Here is a 24,005-nt window from a genome sequence, read left to right on the forward strand (position 1 = left end):
TCAAACTTGGCGTCTTACTGCCTCAGTCTCCCAGAGTACTTAGCTTATAGGCATGTACTATCACATCCAGCTTGGTCATTCATATTTTTGGACAAATTAATTATAGCGTGTCTTTACAAAGTCTTTGTTTTATAACTGCAAAGTTTGGACTCCTGAGGGTCTCCCTGTGATTACTAAAAACAAAAAGACTATTTGTCATTTTTTTTTTGTATTCTGATTTTTGGGGATCGGGAGTCTAAACATGTCTAAACATGATGTGGTCACTTGAGTCTCTTCCTGCAGAGGGCATTTCCTTCTGCTTCTGATGTTTGGTGAAGCTGGGAGCAGACTGTGCAAGTCCAGCAGGGAATGAGGGTTTCCAAGCTGCCCTCAGTCCTCGTGATGGCTGTTCTGACTCAGCGTCATTCTCCGCAAAAAAGGTTCTCGGCTGAAAGGCTGTGGTTGCCAGGGGTCTTTGCTTTACTGGGCCCTGCCTGTTGGTTTGTGTCCTTTCTTCTCCGAGGTGCTAAAAATCCTTCGTGGTGTCCGAGCCTGAACTTCAGCCGCCCTTTTCTGCTCTGCTTCTGGGCCTCACAAACTCTGCTTGGGAACTGGCTCCTGCCTGACTGAACGGTAGATGCCAAATATTAGGTGCACCTGGGCGTAGGTCCTTGCATCATTGGTAGCTTCCAGTCAGTTAGTTTTCTTTTCTTCTTGTACTAGGGATCGAACTCACGATCTCACGCTTCCCAGGCTTATACTGCTAAGCTAAATCCCTAGCCGGTCATTGTTATTTTTAATAGTTATTTTAACAGAATTCCATGTAATTTATTGGTTTCATATGTTAAAAGTGGCTGCATACTGACAACATCATATAGTTCAACCAAAATTGTTCTCAGTGGGAGGAGACAAACTACTCATACCACTGCTAGCAACTGAATTCTCAGAAGCTACGGTTTAAATAACCCAACGCTGGCCGGGCGTGCTGACACACATCTATAATCCCAGTACTCGGGAGGCTGAGGCAGGAAGATTGTTGAGAGTTCAAGACCAGCTTGTACTACAAAGTGAGTTCAAGACCAGCCTGGACTGTATGGCAAAACCCTGTCTTGAAAAAGGGAAACAAAACGAAACAAAACAAAACACAAATAATCCAGGGCTATGGAAACACTGGATAAGTACAAAGGTAACTGATGCATGTATTCATGTACCAGTCAGTGCTTACTAGAGAGCCAGATTTAATGCAAGATAAACAAGCATGGAGGGATTTACAAGGCTGGCTTTCAGTGGCCGCCTGCAGTCAGGGTGGAAGAGCGGGAAAGGGCTGTGTGTGCCGCAGGTCCCAGGGACACAGACAGAGGCCTGGTGCTTACCACAGTGTCCTGGGTGAATCCAAATCAGGACGCTGCAGTGTGTGCCCTGGAGCCACGGGACGGTGTCCAAGGTGAAGGTGAAGCCTGGAGCTCCGTGGAAGGCACAGAAACCAGCCTTCCATCTTTTCCCCTTTTGTCCCGTTCAGCCCCCACCCTGTCAGCCACACACTACGCGGAGGTCACCTGTTTTCAGGGTCTCGCAGCCACGCCCAGAGCTGTGCTGACCCAGTCAGCTGGTGTTTCTTAGTCCGGTGGGCACACTCATAATCTACACCATTCACATGACACATGGTCACAGAAGGCTATTTTTCCTTGGAGCACCTTGTATTTAATATTTTCAGTGTCAAGTTTGTATGTCTAGTCCATGCAGGAGTCAACTGCAGAGACTGCGGTGTTACAGAAAATTCCTGTGCACCTGAAAACTTTGTTGCTGGAAAACTCATGTGCCTTTCTTCTGCTGAAGGACTGCTTGTGGATGCCCAAGTGCGTCAGGTTTGGCTGGTTCCTGCCCTACACTCCAGCAGACAAGGAGTACGGTGCTTGGAAGCACCACTACCTCGCGTGCGTGGCCGACTTGGACTGGCTGACCCCCAGAGAGGCCGCCGCTGTCCATGGGACCCTGCGCGAACCCAACACGGAGGCCGAGGAGCTCCCGGAGAGGCAACGGGAAAAGTGCCTCAGGAAAATAATCTGGGAGAAAACTGCACTTCGTAAGAGTGAGCAGCGTTTAACAATTGTATCTTACCCAAGAACTGAGGGCCTCGGCGCTGTCCTCCTGGAACAGCGTGTGGAGACGCGCTAGCTAGCGCAAGCTCCGATGGAGGACTGAGTACAGTTCGGTATTTAGAGAATATAAGGTCAAATGGTCAGCGCCTCCATAGGCCTCTCAGGGTTATAAAACCAAAAGCAAGGAGGATAAGGAGGTACTAACACAAGCCAAGCCGGGAAATAGGCTTGGGCGTGACGAATGTGGATTGATGGGGAAAAAGGAGAAACAAAAATGTGACTGAAATCAGGAAGAATAGCATTTTGTAAGAGAGGGGGAGGGGAGGGGAGGGGAGGGGGGAGGGGAGGGGAGGGGAGGGGGTGCTCTTGTTTTCAGCTAAGTGTTCCCAGCTCATCCTCTGCGGAGGCTGTGGCCAGCGGGACCCACCTGGAGGCAGTGGATGGGAAGCCTGTACACTGATCACCCGGTGCCCACAGGGAGAGTCGCTTGTCCTCTGAGCTTCAGTCCTTGGCCTAGCGTGACTGATCGCTCACAGCTGCGAGTGGAGCGATGAGACAGCCTAACAAACGCTGCTGTTTGTCCTCCAGAGGAGTCACTCAGAGTTCGCCCGCCCTGGGGCAGTGCGGCAGGCTGCTCCCGCTGGTGCACACCCAGAGGCCCACCTCCTGTCTCCCAGAGGTGGAGGGATTCGGCGGGATCACAGGGAGCCTCGGAGAAGGAGCTTGTTTTGGCATCCTTGGAGGTTTTGCCCACGCGGTAAGCAAACTGCCATCTACTGAAACTCAAAACCACCCTGTGTTAGCAATAATCTGTTCTAGAATAATTTAGCTAACACACAAAGCTACCATGTAATTATATGGTTCCTATGCTAAAAATACCGGTGGAAATAATGACTTAATTTTCAAGAATAACAGTCTTTAAAATGTTTTTTGAAGAAAGTTAAGTCAACCTTAATATTAATATGTTCTTAACACTGCAATAAGGCAATATTGTAGATATAGCATATTTATAAAGTTTTTGAGCAAATAACATATTAAAACCCTTTTTTATGGAGTAACCATTTCCAAGTACTATCTGTGTTAATCAGCTTTGTGTTGCTATAACGAAGAGATAAATCAACTTAACCTGAGATAAATCAACTTAAAAGGAAAAGAGAGGTTTATTTTGGTCTGAGTCGCAGAGGTTTCAATTCATTGTCACTTGTTTCTTCTTGGGCATGTGGTAGCATAGAACATGATGACCTGAGAATTTAGCTCACAGTTTGTGGAGGTTTCAGTCTATAATCTGCTGGCTTTGAGGCAGGGTCGTACATGGCAGAGGGGCAACAGTTCATGGTGATGGAAGACAGAAAAAGCAACAGCACAAACAGAGAGAAGGGGGAGGAGAGAGGGAGAGAGTGAGAGAAGAGAGAGAGAGAGAGAGAGAGCGAGAGAGAGCGAGAGAGAGAGAGACCCTTTCTGTCCCTTGTGATGTATGCAGGCTATCTGCCCTGGGGTGATGTGGCACTTATACCCTTAATCCCAGCATTAGACCTTGAATCAGTCACAAACTCTAGGTTCACCCACCTCCAAAAAAGTCTAAGACTGCATGAGACTTTGAGGGGCCATCTAGACACAAACCATAACATTCTTCCCCTTCCCCCCAAAGACTCATGTATATTCCTTTATATGTATTAAAAAAAAAAAAAAAAAAAAAAGCAGGAGCCGTAGCCAGGCTTCCCTCTGTCTTGAATGTAGGGATCAGCTGCCTAATCACTGGGTGTTCTGAATCCAATTCTGAGGAACAAATGCTCTATGCTACTACAATTCTAGATCATGGTGCCTGGGATTTCTTCTCAAAGCAAAGTCTTTCAGTTTTGCAATTATGAGGCTACAAGGGGTACAGTCCTGCCACTTCTTGTGATGCTCTCAAGACATCTTTTCTATTCTTCCACTCTTTTTCGGTAATTAAGATCTCTGCTCTATCTTTGTAGTCCACAGCTTTACTTGAGCTTCCTTTCAGCCAAACTCACAATGCTGTAAATCATTCTGCTGGGTTCTTTGCTCTTCATTCTCAATAAAGATCTGCCTAAAAGCCCTCAGTAATAGCCATGCCACCACCTCAACATTAGACTGCTTTGAAATTACTTCTGCAAGATTAATTAGCCTACTTCCCTTAATCTTAGTCTCAGGCAAAATGCAATAAACTTGCTGCCAAGCCATAACACACATCATCTGGAGTCTGACAGCAAATGCTGTCCTTCCTAGTAGAAACCTTCTGAGCCTGATCTTTTGAGCTCTGACCAGAATCTCCCATACAGTACAGCCCAAGGTGGTCCAGCTCTACTTTTTCAGCTAGCATCTCCCAACCATTCAAAACTCTTCTCACAAGCCATTGCCAAAGGCTTCTGAACCATATAACAATGACCCCACTCTTGGTACCAATTTCTGTCTCAGTTACTTCTATCATTGTTGAGACAAAATATCCAATGCCCAAAATTAAACTCACAGGTCGTGGAGGTTTCAACTCATAGTCTGCTGGTTCTAAGTCAGGGTGGCACAAGGCAAAGGGGCTACAGTTCATGGTAGTGGAAGACAGCAAAATCAGGACGAGAGAGACAGACAGAGAGAGAGAGAGAGAGAGAGAGAGAGAGAGAGAGAGAATCAGATGTCAACATGTGAACTTTGGGGTCACTCCAAATCCAAACTATAGCAGTATCCAGGTAGACCCAAATAGCATTTCTATTTCTATTGCAAACATTCTGCCCCGTCTTTCTCCCTTCTCTCTATATCTGGCTCTGTCTCTCTGTTTCTTATCTATTTGGCTGTACTAAGGACTGAACCCACAGGCTGGTACGTATTAGCCAAGACGTGTACTTTGAGCTGCATTCCAACCCTTTTCATTTCTTATTTATTCTGAGACAGCGTCTCACTAAGTTGGGTGAGCAGGCCTCAAACTTGCATACTTTCTGCCCAGCCTCCTGCGGAGCTAAGATTCCCGCTGTGTTCTATGACTCCCTGCTGTTGCAGTGCTTGTTTCCTCTTTCTTTCTCGTTAATTTTTTTTTTTTTTTTTTTTTTTGGTACTGAGGTTCAGACTCATGACCTTGCACTTGCCAGGCAGCCACATATGCCACTGAGCTAAATCCCTGGCCATGTAATTCTCATTTTATTACCCAAATTAGAGAAATGCTGGCAGCATTTAGTGACCAAAATGATGCTAATAAAATTACCAAAAATTCCATTTTTATCCCATTCATTCATTCCACCAGCATTCATGATTATTTACACAGCTTCTTAGAAACTTAAAAAAATTTTTTAAAACCTTTGGATCCTAGAGGCCATGTAACCTCACTCATCTTTGTTTTCAGAGAAGAAAATTGATAGGTGACATGACTTGCCCACTGTCACAGTCTCCTGGACTGGAACCTAAAATCCTCAGGGTTCCAACACTCTTTCCACTTCACACACTCACGTGGCACGCAGGTCTCCTTGTCTGATTATTTGCGAGTGTGAGCATTACATGTGCTTGCTCACGATGCACAAAGAATTCAAGAAACCGAGGGAGCCCCTGTCCTTGGTAACTTGGAGGTAAGGTGGCCATGGGGACAGTGGGGACCCCGGAGCTGCCAAGGCCAGAAGGACCTAGAAGCTACTCCTTCATAAATGTCGTTTTGACCCCGGCGTGTACTGTGACTGAGTTTAAGTGCTCAACCGAAGCCAAGTTCCAAGCCACCTTTCCAGCCTCCCACCGTAGGCAGCTGAGGCCCAAGAGCATATCTGGCTCCACTCCCATGCAGGCCCATTCGGGGTGTCCCCAGTCCCTAGGAAGGGCCAGGTACAGGACATGGGTGCTCCTTAGCCAAAGTCGGATTACGAGAATATTAGAACTGCATGGAGTCCCCTTTGTTCCCTGTAGAAGCAATGTTTCTGGAAGCCATTCCTACCCTTCTTTATCGAAGAAAAATTGGCATGGAGTTGCTAACAAGGACGAGCCACGCTTCATATTAATATCATCTCGGATTCCTGCGTATGAGGTATGGCTGGGTTGCGAGCCAGCCCATTCTTGAATGAGTTTCCTTCCATCTAGAGTAGTAGGAGTGTCATTGTCTTTGGTCACCACGTGCATGAAGATGATTGATGTTCTAAAAGGGAAACTGTGTGATCTACGTGGAAACTTACAGACCCCTAAACAGTTTTAATAACCAGAAACAATAACCCTAAGTCAAAATAATTTGAAAAATATTAGAGACTCAAACTGCCTGGGTTTAGTAGGTGTCTAAAATAGCCTTAATGAAGTAAATTTGTTGTACTTAGTTCAAAAAACAATGTCAATTAAGAATCCTTTTTACACTTCTCTGGAATTCACACAGAATTAATGATATTATGTAACACCATCTCTCAGAAGACGGCTGGGAGTCCTGTTTTGTGATCTGTTTATTAGGGTACCATTCAATTAAAATATCTTTTCTATATAAAGAAGTTGTAGTTTTTAATTTTAATATGAACATGAAAAATAATGGAAGCACATAGGAGACTCAAAAAGAAACGTGAGCTTTTAGTATATGTATTTGGAAGGTCCCTGTATTGTTGTAATTTGAGTTACTGAGTTTTTGATCTCATAATGCTAACAAGAGATGCACTTGGGAGAAGCCATGCTGTGACCTTGTCTGCAGCTGGTCCTGCAGCAGGGTCCCCACCTGCCAATGGCAGTATGGCAGGGACCTCAGCCGCTCAGTCACAAGGTCACAGCAACACCTGAGCACGCTGTGCGCCAGCTTAGCTGCATGCAGTCATTTTCATTTGACATACAGTGTTTCCAGCTTCAAACGAACTCACCGAGGCCTAACTGCACCGAAAGTTAGGACACACTTGTATACATGGACGCATACCCTGAGCATGAACACGCACAGGCAGGTGTGGGGATGACACTCTGGAGGAGGCTGTGTGCATCACCCAACCGAGAAACTTCACTCAAGTTCTGTTTGTGACAATATAGATCTGAACTGTGTAGATCTGCACTCACTTCTTTGGGCCACATGGGAGTTGCCTCTACCCCTGACAACTACATGAGATAAGCTGCAGCTCTGATCTGTGGGCCGCAGACAGGTCCCTGATCTTGAAAGGCACCGCGTGGGCGCAGGGAGCAGCTCCAGTCCGTTCCCCCACCCTCCCTCCCTCTTTACCTAAGCTGACAGCGTAAGCTCTTACTTGATCACCGATCAGGGAGTGGTTGGGGCAAAAGGTAGGACCCAGCCCCGTGGTATTTCACAGTTCAGCTGACTGGGACAGAGAAAGAGTCATGAGGTTTTGGAAAAAACCAACAACATCAATGACTTTTCACCGTCCGCTGTGATCAGCTAACTTTGTCATGCCAGAGCAAGTTTGTTTGGCTGTTGAAGTCAAAGAACAGTGGTCTTAACATTAAGTGGAAAATATCAATCGACACTGATCATCCAAAAATTCATAATTAGGAGGAAAACTTTGAATTTAAGAAGTCTGTTGCAAAATTGCCTGAGCTGCTTTCAGTATTTCTGAAAGTCGTATGCATGTCTCTGTGCGTGGTGTAAGAGGACGGGGTAAAATAAGCCAGATTGTTATCGATATTTATCTCTGAGAGATAGACTTGCAAGTAAACTTAAATTTCTTCTCATCAGTAGAAAAGAAGTAAAATAATTTAAAAAGAAACCAATGAAGCAGGAAGCCTAACTTGTGCCATTTCTGAAAATCATTCTTTAGCAGTCACAGCGCATCGCGCAGCCTCAGGAGTCTTTCTTCCTAGCCACTCTGAGGCAGTGGGCGCTGGGGCCTGAGCTGTCCTTTTGCTCTCCAGCTGCTGGTGGACAGCGTGCAGGCCGGCGTGCTCTCTGCAGTGTACGAGTACAGCAAGCCCCTGGACAGCCTGCTGTGTCTCACGGAGAAAGCCCTGGCCGGGCGGAAGGCACGCAGTGTGGGGATATTTAGCGATGGAGACAGCAGAGAGATGAATTTACTGCAAGGTAGGATGGGGACTGGCAAGGAGCAGCCAGGCAGCTTCGCGCCTGGGTAGTGCCGTCGGCACGCGTGGCTTTCAGACTGCCATTTAAATTTCAGTTTGCTGAAAAGTACTGATTGTGAAGCAAGTTTTGATAACTTTAAACAATTATGATTAAAAACAACATGAAAGCTACTGTCTTAACCATTTTAAGTGTACAAGTCAGTGGTGTTAAGTTTACTAGGGTTTTGGGTGGGGGGTTATGTTTTTGGTGCCAAGGTCTCACTGTGTAGATCAGGCTAGCCTCAGACTCACTATGTAGTCCAGGCTGGCCTCAAATTCGTGGCAATCCTCCTGCCTCAGCCTCCTCAGTGCTGGGATCACAATGTGCCCCCGCAATGACAACTGTACTCATATTGTAAGCAGCCCTCCAGGATGTTTTCATTTTGTAAAACCAAAACCCTTACTTATTAAACAGTAGCTCATCTTTCCCCTCTCCATGATCCCAGCCGACCATCATTCTACTGATTTTAGTTCCCTCATTCATGCAAGAGGCATCAAATGTGTTTGTCTTTTTGTGTCTGGTGTATTTCACTTAGCACACTCTCTCCAAGGTTCAGCCCGTGTTGTGACATGTGTGATGAGATTCTCTTTCTTAATGTCAAATAATGTTCTATTGCATGTGTGTAGTACATTTTATTTATCAGTTTATCCATTGATGGCCATTTAGGTTGCTTCCAACTCTTGGCTATTATGAGAAATGCTGGGTCTGCAAATTTTCTTGGAGTTTTTTGGATCCTTCCTCTTTTGCGGGGAAGGAAATGAGGATCATTTTAGAAGTAAACTTCTAGTTTCTTTCTCCCTTATATAGCTCATGTCTTCCTTTATTACCTAAAGTATAAATGGTTTTAATTTTACTATCATCAAATCTCCATCCTTGGGAGTTAGAGAAGAGGAGCTATCTTAGTCACCTTCTTTGATGTTGGGACAAAATACCCAACACTGTCAACTTAAAGGAGAGGTTTACTGGCTCGCAGTTCAGAGGTCTCAGTCCATGGTAGGCGGGCTTAAACACAGAGAGCAGGGCTGGGTATTTAGCTCAGTGGCATAAGCACCTGCCTTGCAAGCAGGTGGTCGAGAGTTTGATCTCCGGTACCGATAAAAAAAAAAAAAAGTAAAAAAAAATAAACACAGAGAGGGCAGGGCAAAAGGCCTGGGTGGGTGGGGGGCTCCTCCCAGCATGGTGGCGAGGAAGCACAGGAAGGAGGGAAGGGTGGGGGTGAGATGCACCTCACAGGTCACACCCCGTGACCTCCCTCCTCTGACCAGGGCCCCCTTCCTGTCACAGAGTTAGCTATGATTCAAACTCATGATGCCATCAACTTTCAAAAGCCCCACTTACAAGCCATGAGGCTTTGGGGGGACATCCAGGTATAAACCCTACCAGGGGACAAGGTGACCAAGGGTCCAGCTGGCAGGGAACTCGTAAGACGGCAGAGTGAGCCCTTGAATCACTTCCCAGGGAGCGAGAGAGAAAGGAGACTTCCAGTTCACATGTGGCGTCTCCGGGGCCTCACTCCTCCCCCAGCAGCTTGTATTTTGACTGACAACTGTGGGAGGAATTTCTGCTTTGAAACTTAGCAGCAAGCTCCTGGGACTCGGCCAGCCATTCCCCGACCCCCACTGGGCTGGCAATTCACACAGCTGCCAGAGGACACAGACTCGGTGAACCAGAGTGTGGAGGACACCGCGGTCACCGGAGTGTCCAGTGGCACCTCCGGCCCCTGACAGGGTGCACGTGAGGCTCCATGTCCTCGAGATCTTGGGCGGTGGGCAGATGTTGGGCCCTGAGATTTGGGGTTTCATTTCTTCACTCCCCCGAGACTTTCTTCCCTGATACTATTACAAGTTAAAGTGACAGTGTCATTTTTGCCTTAGGCTATAAAATTGATATTGAAAATTTACTGAAGCCTGAAGTGAGAGACTTCTGGGAGACACTGGGAAGTTTCGTGGCCACCGAGGAAGAAGGGGGACACGTCGACCTCTTCGTGCCACTTGGCGCATCAGGTCAGCTTTGAGCACCCACAGGGATGCAGTGGTTGTGTCCTCTCTGTGATGTGAGGTGTGGTCGCTTTCTCATCACCGCACAGAACACATCATGCCACAACTTACAGGAGGGCGCCTGTTTCAGCCCAGGTTGGCAGCTCCAGGCAGAGGGACACAGAGGAAGGGGCTGGCGGAGGGCGAGGAGCCGGGTGAGAATCCACCCTCGGGGCCACACCCGGGGACCCCCGTAACCACTCAGCTGCTGCTCCTCCCCAGGGATGAGTCTGCCCGTGACTGTGGCTCACACGGTCCCCTCATCCTGTGAGCATGCGAGAATTCAGGGTCATGATAGATCCAAGTCATAGCAATATTTTTTGCATGTGAATTTGTAAAATGCCCACCGGTCAAACGATTCAGCCACATTTCAGTCTTTCTTTCTCTCTTTGTAGCTCACATAGACAGGGAAAAGGGATCAGAGAGGAATTCACCTCTGCATGCATAAAGTCACTCCCAGCAAGACCCGGCAGCATTATTTCTGTTTATTCTGGAAGATACAATAAGCTCAGCCCCCATAGTGACAGGGAAAGTGCCTGACCAGTTGAGGAACCGTGATTACCCCGCTGACAAAACTGACCTCGCCGGGTCCAGAACTTGGAGTGACCTTGGTGACCAAGGACATGGACCCAAGTCTGCTCAGAGCACTCCTCGGCCAAGTGGCCCTCGGCAGGTCTGTGGGCCTCTGCTGCTTCATAGAAGCGCTAGGCTCCAGCACCGAGCCTGACCTCTAGGACCTGTGAACATTAACTAGCGCCCATGCTTAGATAACTAAAATTAAAACCAGTACTCAGGTAGCATTAAAAGCAGTGAAGTGCTTTACAGAGGGTGCTTGGTGACCCTGGAGGGTGCTAATGCCCTCTGAAATGCCATCTGTCTGCGCTCTGCCATGGTGATTAAGTGGATTTCTGTGCTTAAAGGAAAACTCCAGAAACGCTGTCAGGTTCAGACTGGTTATCTGTTGAAAAAGAAGAAAAGAAAAGAAAAAGGCTCTGCATTTCTGGGCTAGGTCATTTTACCAAGTGGAGCAGGGGAGAGGAAGTAGGAAATTAAATTTTCTCAGAATGTTTCTTATTATCCATTCTTGAAAAAGCTTATTATTTGTTTCTGAAACAAGGTATCACTAAGTCGCTAAGTTACCCAGGCTGGACTCAAACATGCGATCCTCCTGCCCCGGCCTCCTAGCGTGCCGAGACTCTAGGCGTTGTGCTAGCACACCTGGCTTGATGTTTTCATACTCCGCACTTCCGCAGGCCTGTTCCTCATATGAACTGGGCTTCGGCCAGAGGAAAGAAAGAAATGAAGAAGAGAAGGAGGGGCTAAAAGGAGATGGAGTCATGTCAAAGAATTCGTAAATAACTTATAAAGTTACTACATAAAGAGACACAATGTGGACCCTGTAGAAAATACAGATAGAGAAATCTAGGAATTAGAGCAAAACACTAACAGTTCCTGTTTCTAGATGCAGTTATAAGTTTTCAATGTTAGAAGTCAATTTTAAAAGACTAGGTTACAAGCTGGGCCTGGTGGCACATACCTGTAATCCCAGCACTCAGGAGGCTGAGGCAGGAGGATTACCATGGGTTTGAGGCCAGCCTGAACTACATAGTGAGACCCTGTCTCACAAAACTCAAAATAAATAAAGAAAAGAAAAGAATAGGTTACAAAGGGTATGGATGGCTTGGTCCCATTTTTGAGCCTGGCATGGGGCAGAGGGGATGGTAGCGTCCGAATAGCCAAGGGTTTGAAGGGCTGTTGCATGTGGTGTAAGCAGCAGTAGTGGGACAGGATCATAATTGAGAGTTTTGGTTTTGGCTTGTTTTTTGTCTTAGAATGTAGTTAGGCTGGCGTTGACCTCACTGTATAGGCCACGTTGGTCTCAAACTCAGGACAATCCTCCCGCCTCTGCCTCCCGAGTGCTGGGATTACAGGTGTGTGCCACCATGCTTTGATTTTTTTTTTTACCCTTTTAAAATAATTTTTGTTTGTCTCTATTTTCTGAATGAACTAACATTATTTTTGGAATGAGAACAAAGTGAGTTTATTTTGGTGATTCTTGGGATCAAACCCAGGGCCTTGCTCATGGGAGGTGAGAACTTTACTACTGAGCTCTACCCTCAGCCTCCAGAGCAAATTTTTCAGCAGGTGTAAAAGCAAAAAAAAAAAAAAAAAAAAAAAAAAAAAAAAAAAAGGGGGGGGGGAGTAAGTCATTGAAAAGCAGAGAGGGGCTGGGGATTTAGCTCAGTGGCATAAGCGCCTGCCTTGCAAGCAGGCAGTCGTGAGTTCGATCCCTGGTACCGATAAAAACGGAAAAAAAAAAAAAAAAGAAAAGCAGAGAGAGTCGCGGCAAAGAGAAGAGAGAAGAGAGAATTTGGTGGTACAAAAATTGTGTCAAGTGAAATTTATGGCACCCAAACTACATTTCGTGCTCTGGATCTGGGCTGTGGCACCAGCCCTGCAAGACTCAGCTGGATGAACTAACCAGCAGACACCCTGAATTCTCAGCCCCCAGATCTGTTTTTTTTAATTTAATTTTTTGAGGCAGGGTCTCACTGTGTTGCCTAGCCTGGTCTCAAATCCTAGGCTCAAGCAATCTTCCTGCCTCAGCCTCCTGAGTAGCTGGACTAAGGCATGAGCCACCACCTGGCATCCGGCATCACTGCTCAGCTTGTCACTCCGCTGGCCGCTGGCTGGCCGAGTCACTCTCCACTACAGCGTTTGTCTCTGCAGCCCGCGTCCAGACCCTGCACTCACATATCCCTCCCAGCAGTCCTTACCCCGAATCCCTCCCGTCCACACATCCACTTGCGCCTGTCCCCTCCTGTCACGCTGCCCTTGTCACTTGGCTGCTTCCTCGATAAACTTGGACTCAACTGTCTCACGCTATCACCGTCGCTCTGGAATAATCTGAACTTTTTTTGGAGACACGATCTTTCTGTGTAGCTCAGTCTGGCTTTGAACTCTATGTGTAGCCCAGGCTGGGCCTCGCGCTCACAGCGACCCTCCTGCCTCAGCTTCTTTCTCTCCCTTTGTCTGAGCCACTCCAGCTTTTTGATGCTGATTCCCGGGGCCGTCTCCATCGGCAGAGCCTGTGCCTGCACCCCATGCCCCCTCCCCGTGGAGACACGGAGATCTCCAGCTGCCCACACTAGAGTGGGCAGTGGCCTTAGCTTTAGCCATTCAGGCGGAGCGTGGTGGTGTTTCATCTGCAGTTTCCTAATGACCAAGTGTCTGTGTACTTGTCTGCTGTCTGTGTATCTTCCTTAGTGAAGTGTTCATTCAAATGTTTTGCATGTTTTAAAAACAAGTTTATTTACCCCCTGTGACATATTTTACGGCACTGAATAGTTTCTTTTGAAGAGCAGAAGTTCTTAATCAAGTTATTCATTATTCTCTTTAGAAATTATACTTTTGGAAGCATATCTAAAAACTCCCTACCTAATTAAAGGTCACAAAGATTTCCTCTTATGCATTAGGATTTGTTCTGACACTTAGGTTTGTGATCCATTTATTTCATTTCTTTTAATAGAGTATTATATTAACAAAGGTTTAATTTTTTTTTACATATAGATATCTAGTTTTTCTGGTATTGTTCTTTGTAAAGATTGCTCTTTCTGCTTAGCATATTGGTGCACATCTGTAATTCCAGCACTTGGGAGGCTGAGGCAGGAGGATCACTATGAATTCTAGGATGGGCTGTGCTTCATAGTGGGTTCAAGGTCAGGCTAGACTACAGAAGAAGACTCTGTCTCAAAAAAAAATAAAATAAAATAAAACAAATGACTGTTCATTCCTTACTGAATCTCATTTGCAATTTTGCTGAAATCATTGGGCTAAATCATTTGACTAAAGATCTAATTTTGGGCTCCTCCCTTGGTTTGTCAATGAAGACATTAGATAGTTGGGAGAGACGTGCAAACCTCTCAGTCTCTACCATCCCTTTCTAATAGGTAATTGATGTAACTTGAAGTAATTACTTATTCTGGGACCACAAAGAATTAAAACACATGTGTCCATCACAGGAGCATCATTCCAAGTGCGATTGATGCCCTGAACTCAGTAACCCCGTCCCTCTGCTATGCCAGTGGAGAAGGGAGGGCATCAGTGACGGGTTCAGTTGGATCCCTGTTTTCCACTCTGCTCTGATCTGTTTTCAGTCTAACAATAATAAAAAAAAAATCTGTGAGTTAAATTATTTTAGAAAATAAATACCGACTTTTCTCCGTGGTTGGGCTGAATATGCTACGTTTGCAAATAAGCAGCAGGCCCACGGCCATGCCCCTCCTCCAGCCTCTCCTTCAAGCCTCATGAAGGGAAGGTTTGGGCTTTGGTATTTTGAGGTGAGCTGCTGCAAGGTGCAGGTGGAGTGCTCGGTGGGGATGGTGACTGCTGATGGCCCTGCGGGGCCCGCGTCTCTTAAGAGAGCAGTTTGCTTCCCGGTGGCCAGAGAGGCCCGTGGGTGAACTAACGCAGGTGCTCTTGCCCATCAGAGGCAGGTGTGGAGGCCCTTTCCCAGCTGTCGCAGCTGACTGGCACGCTCTTCACCGCCCCCACTGGCGTGGCCACTGGCTCATTCCAACACAGTAAGTGTGCACAGCCTTGGGGCCACTGAGGGACAAGGACAGGGAGTCCTGCCGGAATGACCGGGGTCCATGGCTGCCTTCCTGGGGAATGCAGGTGCTCCCCACAACATGTAATTTCGTACTGCTGGGTGGTTTGCTTGAAGAGGCTTTTGTTTGGCAAATATTTTGCTTCAAACCATCACTTACAAAAAACTGGTGAAAACGTCATCATTAAGAGTCAAGTAAAGATTAGGTTGCTGATCTAGAGAAATCCTAAGCACAGGGCAGCTGTGCTTAGGGCCCCAGCCAGTTCTCATTGGTATGATTTTGTTTGGGAACGTGAACTGCAGCCACAGGGAGGGGGAGGGAAGTCTTACCTAGATCCTGTACAGTAGCATTATCAGAAATGGAAGAGACTAAATTCATCCGAGGGCGAGCATTTACTGAAGTGCCCCTGCTGGGTCAAAATGCGACATCCCCTGACCAATGAGAAAACCACGTTACTTTGCCACAGTCTGCAGAATCACCGGCCTTTTAAATTCGGCCTGCTTCTTATCAGACAGGGAGTGGACTGGTGGGGACACATACAAGGCCCTGCATCTCTTTCCCAAAGGCCAAGGCCCTTTCAGGACTGGGGAAGTTGGCGTGAGTGTCAAATTTTGGAGGGAGAGAGAGCACACTGACTTCACGGAAGCCAAAGTGACTTGGGAACCTCAGCTCATGAAAGGACAGGTCCGCAGGACAGGCAGGGGAGAGGGCCAGGCCGCCAGCTCTATTCGCAGTTCAGAGGGGCTCGCTTCTGCTCCTCCTGCTCCTCCTCGTCTGCTTCTTCGTCTTCGTCTTCCTCCTCCTTTCCCTTTCTGCTCATTTACCTTGTGAAGAAACTCACTGTAAAGCTCTCCACGCGGCTGCCAGTAACATCCCCATCTGAATGGATGTGGAGCCGGGCAAAGCGAACGGAACCTCCGGGCCGGCACTTCCAGGGTGAAAACAAGCTGCAGTGTGCTCTCACTGAGATGAGGACCCGCTTCCCGAGGCGCAAGGCCGCAGCTCTGTACTTCCTAGTTTCAAGCAGAATGTGTCCCCCTGGCATGCGACAGGGCGGGCACTGGAAATGATGCCCTGTGCCCTTGGTGAGGTTCTTGTTGTCGTCTGTTGTGGCAAGTTTAATCTTAGTGTTAGGAAAAAGGCTGAGAACCCCACTAGAAATACAACTGAGTTTTGGTTGTGTTTTAAACAAGAAGTGGGGTTCTTTCACCTGAGCTCAAGTTGCTGAGCTGATATTAAAGGGAAAAAATTCCTGTCAGTTCTCAGTGAGTGGCTGGGGCCGCCGGGGGACGGGGCTCCCCCTTCCACCTACTTCAGCCCAGCCAAGCTGCAGACCTGGGCCTGCTGGGCGGAGCTCCTGGAGGAGGCCCTGAAGTCCGTGAGGAAGGAGTTGGGTCCGCTCCTGAAGGACCTGCAGAAGGTCATCAGCGCCAGGATGGTCGGTAAGGACGCCGGCTCCTTCTGCCGTACTCTAATTATGAAGCTTATTCTCTCCTCTTAAATGATTGTATTTTGTTGTATTGACTTTTGAACCCAGATCCTTTGCACTGAGCTATACACCCAGCCTTTAAAAAAAAAACAGACTGAATCTCACTAAGCACTCAGTTGCTGAGGCTCGGTTTGAACTTTTGATCCTCCTGCTTCAGCCTCCTGGAGCACAATCATGCTCCACTTAAAGTTTACTTCCTATCCAGAGAAAATGTAAGATTAGGAAAACACAAATAAAATTTAACTGTTGAACCTTTTCAGTAACTTTTTTAAACTTATTTTTTAACTCTTAAGATTTGATTGGCACATTTTAGATATACATAGTAATCACATTCATCATAGTTAGTACCTGTACATGATATAACTCGAGTCTGTTTTTCCCCATTCCTATACCCTCCCTTTAACTCCCCCTCCCACCCCATTTACAAAAGCTTTGTTTCCATTTTTTCCTTCTTTTCTCATTTTTTAACTTTTCCCTTCTTTCCTTTATTCAGTAAAATTTTACCCCCTTTTTCTTTTTTTCCTCATGTACTTGTACAATGAATGCCCACCAAGAATGCACATATTCATGATCAGAATGCTGCTGCTGATTCCAGTTTTAAAGTCTTAATTCCTGTGTTGGCCAGGTGGCCTGGACAAAACTGGCCGCTTGCTGCGCCAGAGATCATTTGCCCATTACAGTTTGCCCTAAAAGTTAAGCACCAGCATCGGGTAAGCCCGGGATGGACCTGTCACAGTGGATTCTGGGGAACAGGGGAATGGCTCGCCCAACTCTTCCACTGCGCTAGCCCATTCTTTAAAATGGAGCATTTGTTCATCATCTGGGCAAACAGCCTGCTTTTCCCACCTGTTGCTCCTGGTTCTTCCCACCTGACCAAGCCACCCATCAGGCGACCTTGCCAGTGCCGCCCCTCTTCCCTTCCCCTGCCCTGCTGTTTGTTAAAATGCCCACTTAGTTCCTGTCTGCACGGGTCAGTGACACATGCACAGAGGCTTTAAGTGCCAATAAACATCCTGCATCTCTTTACATGAAGCTACCAGTGCAGGGATTTTCCCTCTGATTTTCTTTTTCCAAATATATTTTGTTTCTGAAGGAAAAAAAAATTCAAAACACAAGAATCAGGGGGCAGCACTGGTACATATGTGTCCCATTGCCATCCCTAAATCAGTCACCTAGAGTGCAAGACAGCTGTACCCAATTGTCTTCAGTGAACTCAGAAATCAGTAGTATAACTATCTTGACTATATTTTATATATATATACACACATACACATACACATATAGTGTTTCAGCTTCTCACACTAGTGACACAATACAATGTTTACACATATAAGTCTGATTTATTCCACTTGTGCATATGGTGTCAAGTTGCATCCATTTACCTATAAAAGTTTCAGGTTTGTCCTTTTTTTTTGGTACTGCGGCTCAAACTCACAACCTCATGCTTGCTAGGGCAGGCGCTTAAGCCACTAAGCTAACCCCTGGCCCAGGTTTGTTCTTCTTTATGGCTTGCGCAGTACTCTGTTGTATAGAAGTGCTACATCTTTTCTATCCATTCCTGTCAATTGCCTTCTGACTTTCTTATACCATCTGGTCTACCACAGTTAGGAGGTGTTCACCCAATACTTAAAAAAATAATTATGAAGCTATAATCAGGGAGAAATTTCTCCTGATTCTTTCATAGATATTGAAGACTAGTCAGGAAAGAAGAAAGGTTAACTTTCTAAAGATGCAAGTTACATTGTTTTAATTTTCTTTTAGTGCGTGTTTGTAGCACGTGATGATTATATTCAGCACGGGGAGTTGGGACACAGACATGACCCATCTTAGTTCTGTTTACTCCCCTTCCCCTTCCCTTGAAGACAGAAGGTTGCTTTTGTTCGTCTGTTTGTCTGGGGTTTCTTGAGACAGGGTCTCACCACACGGGTCAGGCTAGCTGTGAACGCACGGTGAGCCCAGCCTGGTCTCGGACTCACGGTGACCCTCCTGCTTCCGTCTTCTTGGTGCCAGGATCACAGCTGGGCCTCACTGTTCCTGGAAAAGATGGACGGGTTTTTTTTTGTCTTTTTCTTTTTTATCCGTACGGGGGATCGAACTTAGCACCGCCTGCCTACAAGGCAGGTGCTTATGCTGCTGAGCTAAATCTCCAGCCCTGATGGGAGGTTTTTTAATGATGTATTTATGCAATGAGAAGTCAATGGCAAAAAAACTCATTTTCAAATAAAAGCATGGTGTTCAAGACATAAAAACTTTTAAAGGTGTCTATGTTATTTCCAAGGATTTAAAATATTGATGTTCTGAGCACAAAGATAAAAGAAAATGAGGAGCAAATTTTGGCAGGAATAAGAATGTAACACTTAAACTTATAAGGTCGCCTTCTTGTGTGTGTGTGTGTGTGTGTGTGTGTGTGTGTGTGTGTGTTTTCTTCTTACCGATTTGGGTCAGCACCAGCTTTGCTGGGTGGGTGCTGGCTGTGTGGGGCACAGTTCAATCCCTTTGGCTCACTTTGTATTTTATAGGGCTGTGCTAGGTCAGCTTCTTTCTCATGGCATAATGGAAAATAACTTTATGGCATCATAAAAATTTCATGACGTAGTAAAACTTTCACTCCGTTGCATTTTGTTATTGTTGTTCACTAAAGAGTGACTGGGAGGACTGAGCTGTTTCGTTTTTGATCGTGTGCGTTGCATAAATTAACTGCAGGGCCCGTGGCCGTGTATTTCCAGGGCAAATCATGTCTGACTCCATGACCACGGCCAGCATTCTAGATAACCAGGACACTGCGCGGGCGCTGGCCGATGGGTTGGTGGAGCTCTCAAAAGAACACGCGGTAAGTATTTCGCTGAAGAAAGCGCACCGGAAATATCCCAACTCAAATAAATCCTTAGTTTGGATTTATCATTTTTAAAATCAGTTTATCTGGGGGCACAATTCCTCAGAGAAATTTCATCCATTTGTAAAAACAGCCACCGAGAGATTGTGCGTCCAAGAAAATCAGGAAAACCTTCTGCACTGTAATAGTTTCCGCATTGTGTGCTGTTTTCTGTCTTGTGCTGAACGCTGGTCAGAAGTGACTTCTTTAAAAATACGTGTCCATGATTTTATATTTCATAGACACATTATTCAACAGTGAAAGCAACAAGGATTATGAGGGGGAAACTAAACTGTGCGAAACCAGATATAAACAAACAAAGGGCCCAGGGGCCCTGGAGGGGAGAGGAGGAGAGAGCAACGGGACAGAAGCAAGCACACGGAGGGGAGCGGGGAGCCCAAAGAGGCACAGTTCTTAGAGGCAGATCTTGGCTGTCCTCCCTGAAAAGCCAGGCCATGCCTCGTCCCTCAGCGAAGCCAGGAGAGCCAGGGGTGCCCTGCTGTCTCTGTGTCGCCCCCCCCCCACCATGGCCAGACCATCGCGAGGCTGAGGCTCCCGTGGCCGGGCCTCTTCTCCCTGCCCTCTGGCTGGCCTTGGCCTCCTGGGTGCTTGTCTGTTCTGCGAGGGGGTTTGCAGCCAGCTGGGACTCCTCTCCGAAGTTCCAGCCCAGCAGTGCAGCCTGATGCGAAGACCCTGCACGCCTTGGGGATGACCTGGCCTGTGTGCTTATCTGTCCAGCCCAGCATTTCTGGTGTAGGAAGAACCATGCCTGATGTAATTCTGCCTCAAACCCCAGAGGGAAGCAAATGGGGAGCCTGGGATGTGATTCCGGTGGGTCCGGTCCTTGGCCCAAGCCCACTCCAGCCCCGGAGTCCTGTCCTCACTGGGCCACATTGGGTCTCAAGATCTTGGGGGACCCTCCCACAGACCTTGGAGTGCTAACTGGATGGGACTGGAAGACCAGAGCCAGGAGTTCCAGCGGTGACTAGGAGTGTGGGATTAACTGGAGAATTCCCTTGGCCCTCAGAGGAATACTTACTTTGCTTTCTGGACATATAAATTAATTAGGCAGGACACAGAAAATGCCCCAGAAATGCAGTCTCTTTTCTGCTGTTGTTCTGATGACCTGTATTCCATATGAATGTTTTAAATAGTGTTATTTGGGGGGGGTGGGGGTATTTTTCAGGACAAACCCCTGGAGTTCTTGTCAGATTTTCTGCTGAAGAAAAATAAAAAGAGCAAAAATTTCGAAGGGAATGTTATTCCGACAAAATGTGACCCAAAGGAAACGCTCGGTTCATTCATGAAGGTAAAGCTGCATTGTTACGCCCTGGCTTCACTGTGGACGTGGGCACATGTGGCGAAGAAATTCATAAATCATGATGCCAGTTTTTCCTGGAAAGCTCTCAACCTGTCGTTTCTCTTAAGAACTTCATTCTTAGGGACTGTTATTAAAAAGGGTGTTTCATGGAAACATGAGGAACCACTCCAGAGCATAACCAGTACCGTGCTGACCTGAATAGCACTACTTAGTTTTGAGGAAGAGGGGACATTTGTATTAAGGCTTGTGGCTTGCGGCTTGTCAGTTGAGTTCTGAAATAATTTGATTTTTAAAAAATTTTCAGTCTAGGACACTTTTCAACCTTTTCCCTTCTCACCCCATCCCTTCCTTTTCTCCTTCCTTGCTTTCTTTTCGCTTTATTTCCTCTCTCTCTCTCTGTCTCTCTCTCTCACCTTTCTTCTTCTCTTCTTACTTTTTGGTGAAACTAAGAATAGTTTTTCCCTTAAGTGACACTCAGATGTAGGGCTGCAGCTAACTCTTCAGGCAGAAAGCGACTCTGCTGGCCCCGCACTCAGCAGCCACACACTCCTGGGCTGCATGAAGTAATCAGGGTTCAGGGGACACTGAGCCTTGCACTGTCAGTCACAGAGCTGATTTCTACATAGAGAAAACGTCACTTAGAACCATCTTCTGCTGTTGGAAAAGCTGCCTTTCTTTGGTGTCCCAAAGCTTGGGATGCCTCCTGCCCCGCAGCAAACTCACCATGTAGATTGTTGGTCAGAGAAGGCTGAGTTCCGGCAGGCGAAACACCCGCTTCCTCCTCTCGGTCTGATAACCCAGAAGGATTTGTTAGTGCTGCAGTAGAGGGCAGTGTATGCCGGGCGAGGCAGACAGGGAGGACCCAGGCCAGGGCTCTCTGCCCCGATGAGCTCAGCGGTGAAGGCCCGCAGTTGCTGGAAGCCCCCCCCCCCATCTTCCCAGCACCCAGCACCTCCCCGAAAGGAGTCTAACCGAACACACTCAAGGCCTCCAAGGCCTTTGCGGACTGGAGTCCCGCTTCTGGCTGCCTCTCTCCTAAGTCTGTCTTTTCAGGGAACTCTCAAGCAGAGAGGGACCCCATCTTCTCAGTTCAGCTCCCCACCAATGACGTGAGCTAACCATGGCAAGGGTCTGTGCTGGGCTCCAGGAATAGCCCGCTGAGTAGGACACAGCCCCGCCCGAGCCCACGCATAGAGGATGCTGTGTGCGAAGCACTCCGGGTGACAGAGCGCACGAGCTGGGCGGGGACGTGGCCACCAGTGTTCCATCAGATTCCCTTTCCTGCCTCCAGAGGCTACTCCTTTTGCCACGTCACGGTAGCCACCATCTCTCAGGCTCTGGGAGCTTTTTGTCCGCAGGGAGTAAGGGCAGTCCCCACCCATCCTGCCTTTCGGAAGGGCACCAGGCCTCTAATCGCCTCCTCCTCCCTCGGGTCACAACAAGAATGAGCCCCGTGCAGCCGCCTCGCACACACTCCAGCCTCTTCCCAGTCCTGACACTGTCCAGGGGCTTCTGAGCCCGGGAACGGCATGCAGCCCTGTGAGCCGCGTCTGTTCCTAAGGAGGAAGCTATGCCTGCAGCCTTCAGCTCAGCCTCAACTCCGCTGTGCCCTCAACAAAGCAAAAACCTGAAGAAGGCAAGGGCCACAGCTGTGTGCATTTTCTCCTCAGAACAGTCACTCTAGCGTTTGAGAGGCCTAACTACTGGGGAGAACCATTTCCCAAGTCTCTGGCCTCTAAAGGAGGCCACCAGGAGCAGCTCCTCTCAGAGGTTCTTCACTCTTGGTTCTTGTTCCTCCTTTCCTCTGTCTTTCTTTTTTTCTTTCTCCATCCCCCTTTTCTCTCTCATCAGGGTCAGTAGTTCAGGCTGGCCTTGAACTCACTGTGTAGCCTAAACGGGCCTTGAACTTGCAGTGACCCTCCAGCCTCAGTCTCCTGATTCCGGATTAAAGGCGTACACCAATGCATCCAGGTGTCTTTGACTTTCTTAGATTTCTTCTGTCAAAAAAAAATCCACACTGAAATATAGTCTTGCCAAAATGCTGCTGATTTAAACACCTAATCTTGTTAGTAAAAGAAGGCATAAAGTTTGGGCTTAGCATTGTTTCATTGTTGGAAATCAGCCTGCTATTGCTGTGTCACTTGGCTGGAATGAAACTACAGAAATGCACGACTCCCTTACTCCTAGAAACTTTTTTTTTTTTTTTATTGAGACAGGGTAGTCCAGGCTGGCCTCGAACTCACAGTGAGCCTCCTACCTCAGCCTCCCGAGTGCCAGGATTACAGATGTGCACCATCATGCCTGCATCATACCTAGAAGCTTCTTTGATGCTTTTAAAAAGAAATCAAATTAGAAATAATACGTGTTAGATTCTTATTTGGTTTTTATTCAGTTTCTGCATATTTTTTATGTTTGAATACCACAAACTTCAATCAAAATATTTTTAAAAATATTATTCTGCATGCATTTAACAAATCTGACAAAAGACAAGTATCCAATTATTTGCATTATAACAGCTTTAACTGAACAGCTAATTAACATATATTTAAAAACATTAGGTACAAGAAACAATGAGAAAACTGATGCGTTAGTGTGAGGGCATCCTACCGCTATGCACATGTTCATGTAACTACTAGTAATGGCCCTGAAGCACAGGCAAATGGAGATAGACTCTCTAGAAAGCAAGTTTAAAGGATTAGACACCATCATCATCACCATCATCATCACTGCTGAGAACAAAGCTGCTGTGTGTGGACAGTGGCCCCTCTTCCATCACATTCCCCAAAGTACTGCTGTCATCACCATCATCAAATTCCTTCTCACCGAAACTCACCTCATCAAACTTCTCAATGGAGTTGTCATCTTCAAACAACTTTTCATCTATATCTTCGTCTTCTTTTTCATCTGCATCTTCCTCTTCATCTGAGTCTTCAAACAGCTTTCCATCTGTGTCATCTTCCCCCTCTTTTCCATCATCATCTTCACGCTCTTTTCCATCTGCATCTTCTTCATCCTCTTTCTTGTCTGACTCATCATCAAAAACCTGGTCATAGGTTTCCTCGTCATCCTTTTCGTCTGACTCTTCGTCAAACTCCCTTTCAGAATCTTCCACATCCAACATTCTTTCAGTGTCTTCAAATTCTGACTTGTCTGTGTCATATTCTTCTAACTCTTTGTCAAAGAGGTTTTCGGGAAAATCCCTGTCAGAGCCTTCCTCGTCAAAATCTTGCTCGACACCATTTTCCTCCAATTCCTTCTCAGAGCCATCTTCAGATTGCTTTTCCGAGTAGTCTTCGTCAGACTCTCTCAGAGTCATCCTCTTCAGATTCTTTTTGGGGCTGCGCTCCTCTTTGGACCCTGGGTTGGCATCATCATCTTCAGACTCGCTGGCAAGGCCATTCTCTTCTCACGTTTTCCCGAGGATCTTCTTTGTAGATTCTCTTTTGGAGCCATTCTCCTTCAGCTCTTTTTTGGGACTGCCCTCTTCAAACTCCCTTTCAGAACAGCCTCCTTCACACTCTCTCTTGGGGCAGCCCTCTTCCGATTCTTTTTCAAGCTTGCCTTCTTTAGGATCTTTTCCAGA

The 24,005-nt window shown here is 46.9% G+C and overlaps 2 protein-coding genes across 2 annotated transcripts in view; one reads left to right on the plus strand and one right to left on the minus strand.

Moving 5' to 3' along the window:
- The window catches only part of Ect2l (epithelial cell transforming 2 like), a 91,819-nt gene that overhangs the window by 45,469 nt on the left and 22,345 nt on the right, over positions 1–24,005 (plus strand). The window contains exons 5-12 of the mRNA XM_063233378.1: positions 1,816–2,068; positions 2,667–2,835; positions 5,976–6,093; positions 7,890–8,055; positions 9,969–10,097; positions 14,621–14,713; positions 16,000–16,182; positions 18,956–19,059. Of these exons, the coding sequence (XP_063089448.1) occupies positions 1,816–2,068; positions 2,667–2,835; positions 5,976–6,093; positions 7,890–8,055; positions 9,969–10,097; positions 14,621–14,713; positions 16,000–16,182; positions 18,956–19,059 (1,215 nt within the window). The remainder of the gene's footprint in view (positions 1–1,815; positions 2,069–2,666; positions 2,836–5,975; positions 6,094–7,889; positions 8,056–9,968; positions 10,098–14,620; positions 14,714–15,999; positions 16,183–18,955; positions 19,060–24,005) is intronic.
- LOC134472214 (17S U2 SnRNP complex component HTATSF1-like) lies at positions 23,021–23,753 on the minus strand. The gene has a single exon (XM_063233377.1). It carries the CDS (start codon positions 23,736–23,738, stop codon positions 23,118–23,120), a length of 621 nt encoding a protein of 206 aa, XP_063089447.1. The 5' UTR covers positions 23,739–23,753; the 3' UTR covers positions 23,021–23,117.

Source organism: Cavia porcellus, unplaced genomic scaffold (genome assembly GCF_034190915.1).
Source record: "Cavia porcellus strain 051 isolate PalLab524CR breed Dunkin Hartley unplaced genomic scaffold, mCavPor4.1 scaffold_22, whole genome shotgun sequence".
Taxonomy (NCBI): Eukaryota; Metazoa; Chordata; class Mammalia; order Rodentia; family Caviidae; genus Cavia; species Cavia porcellus.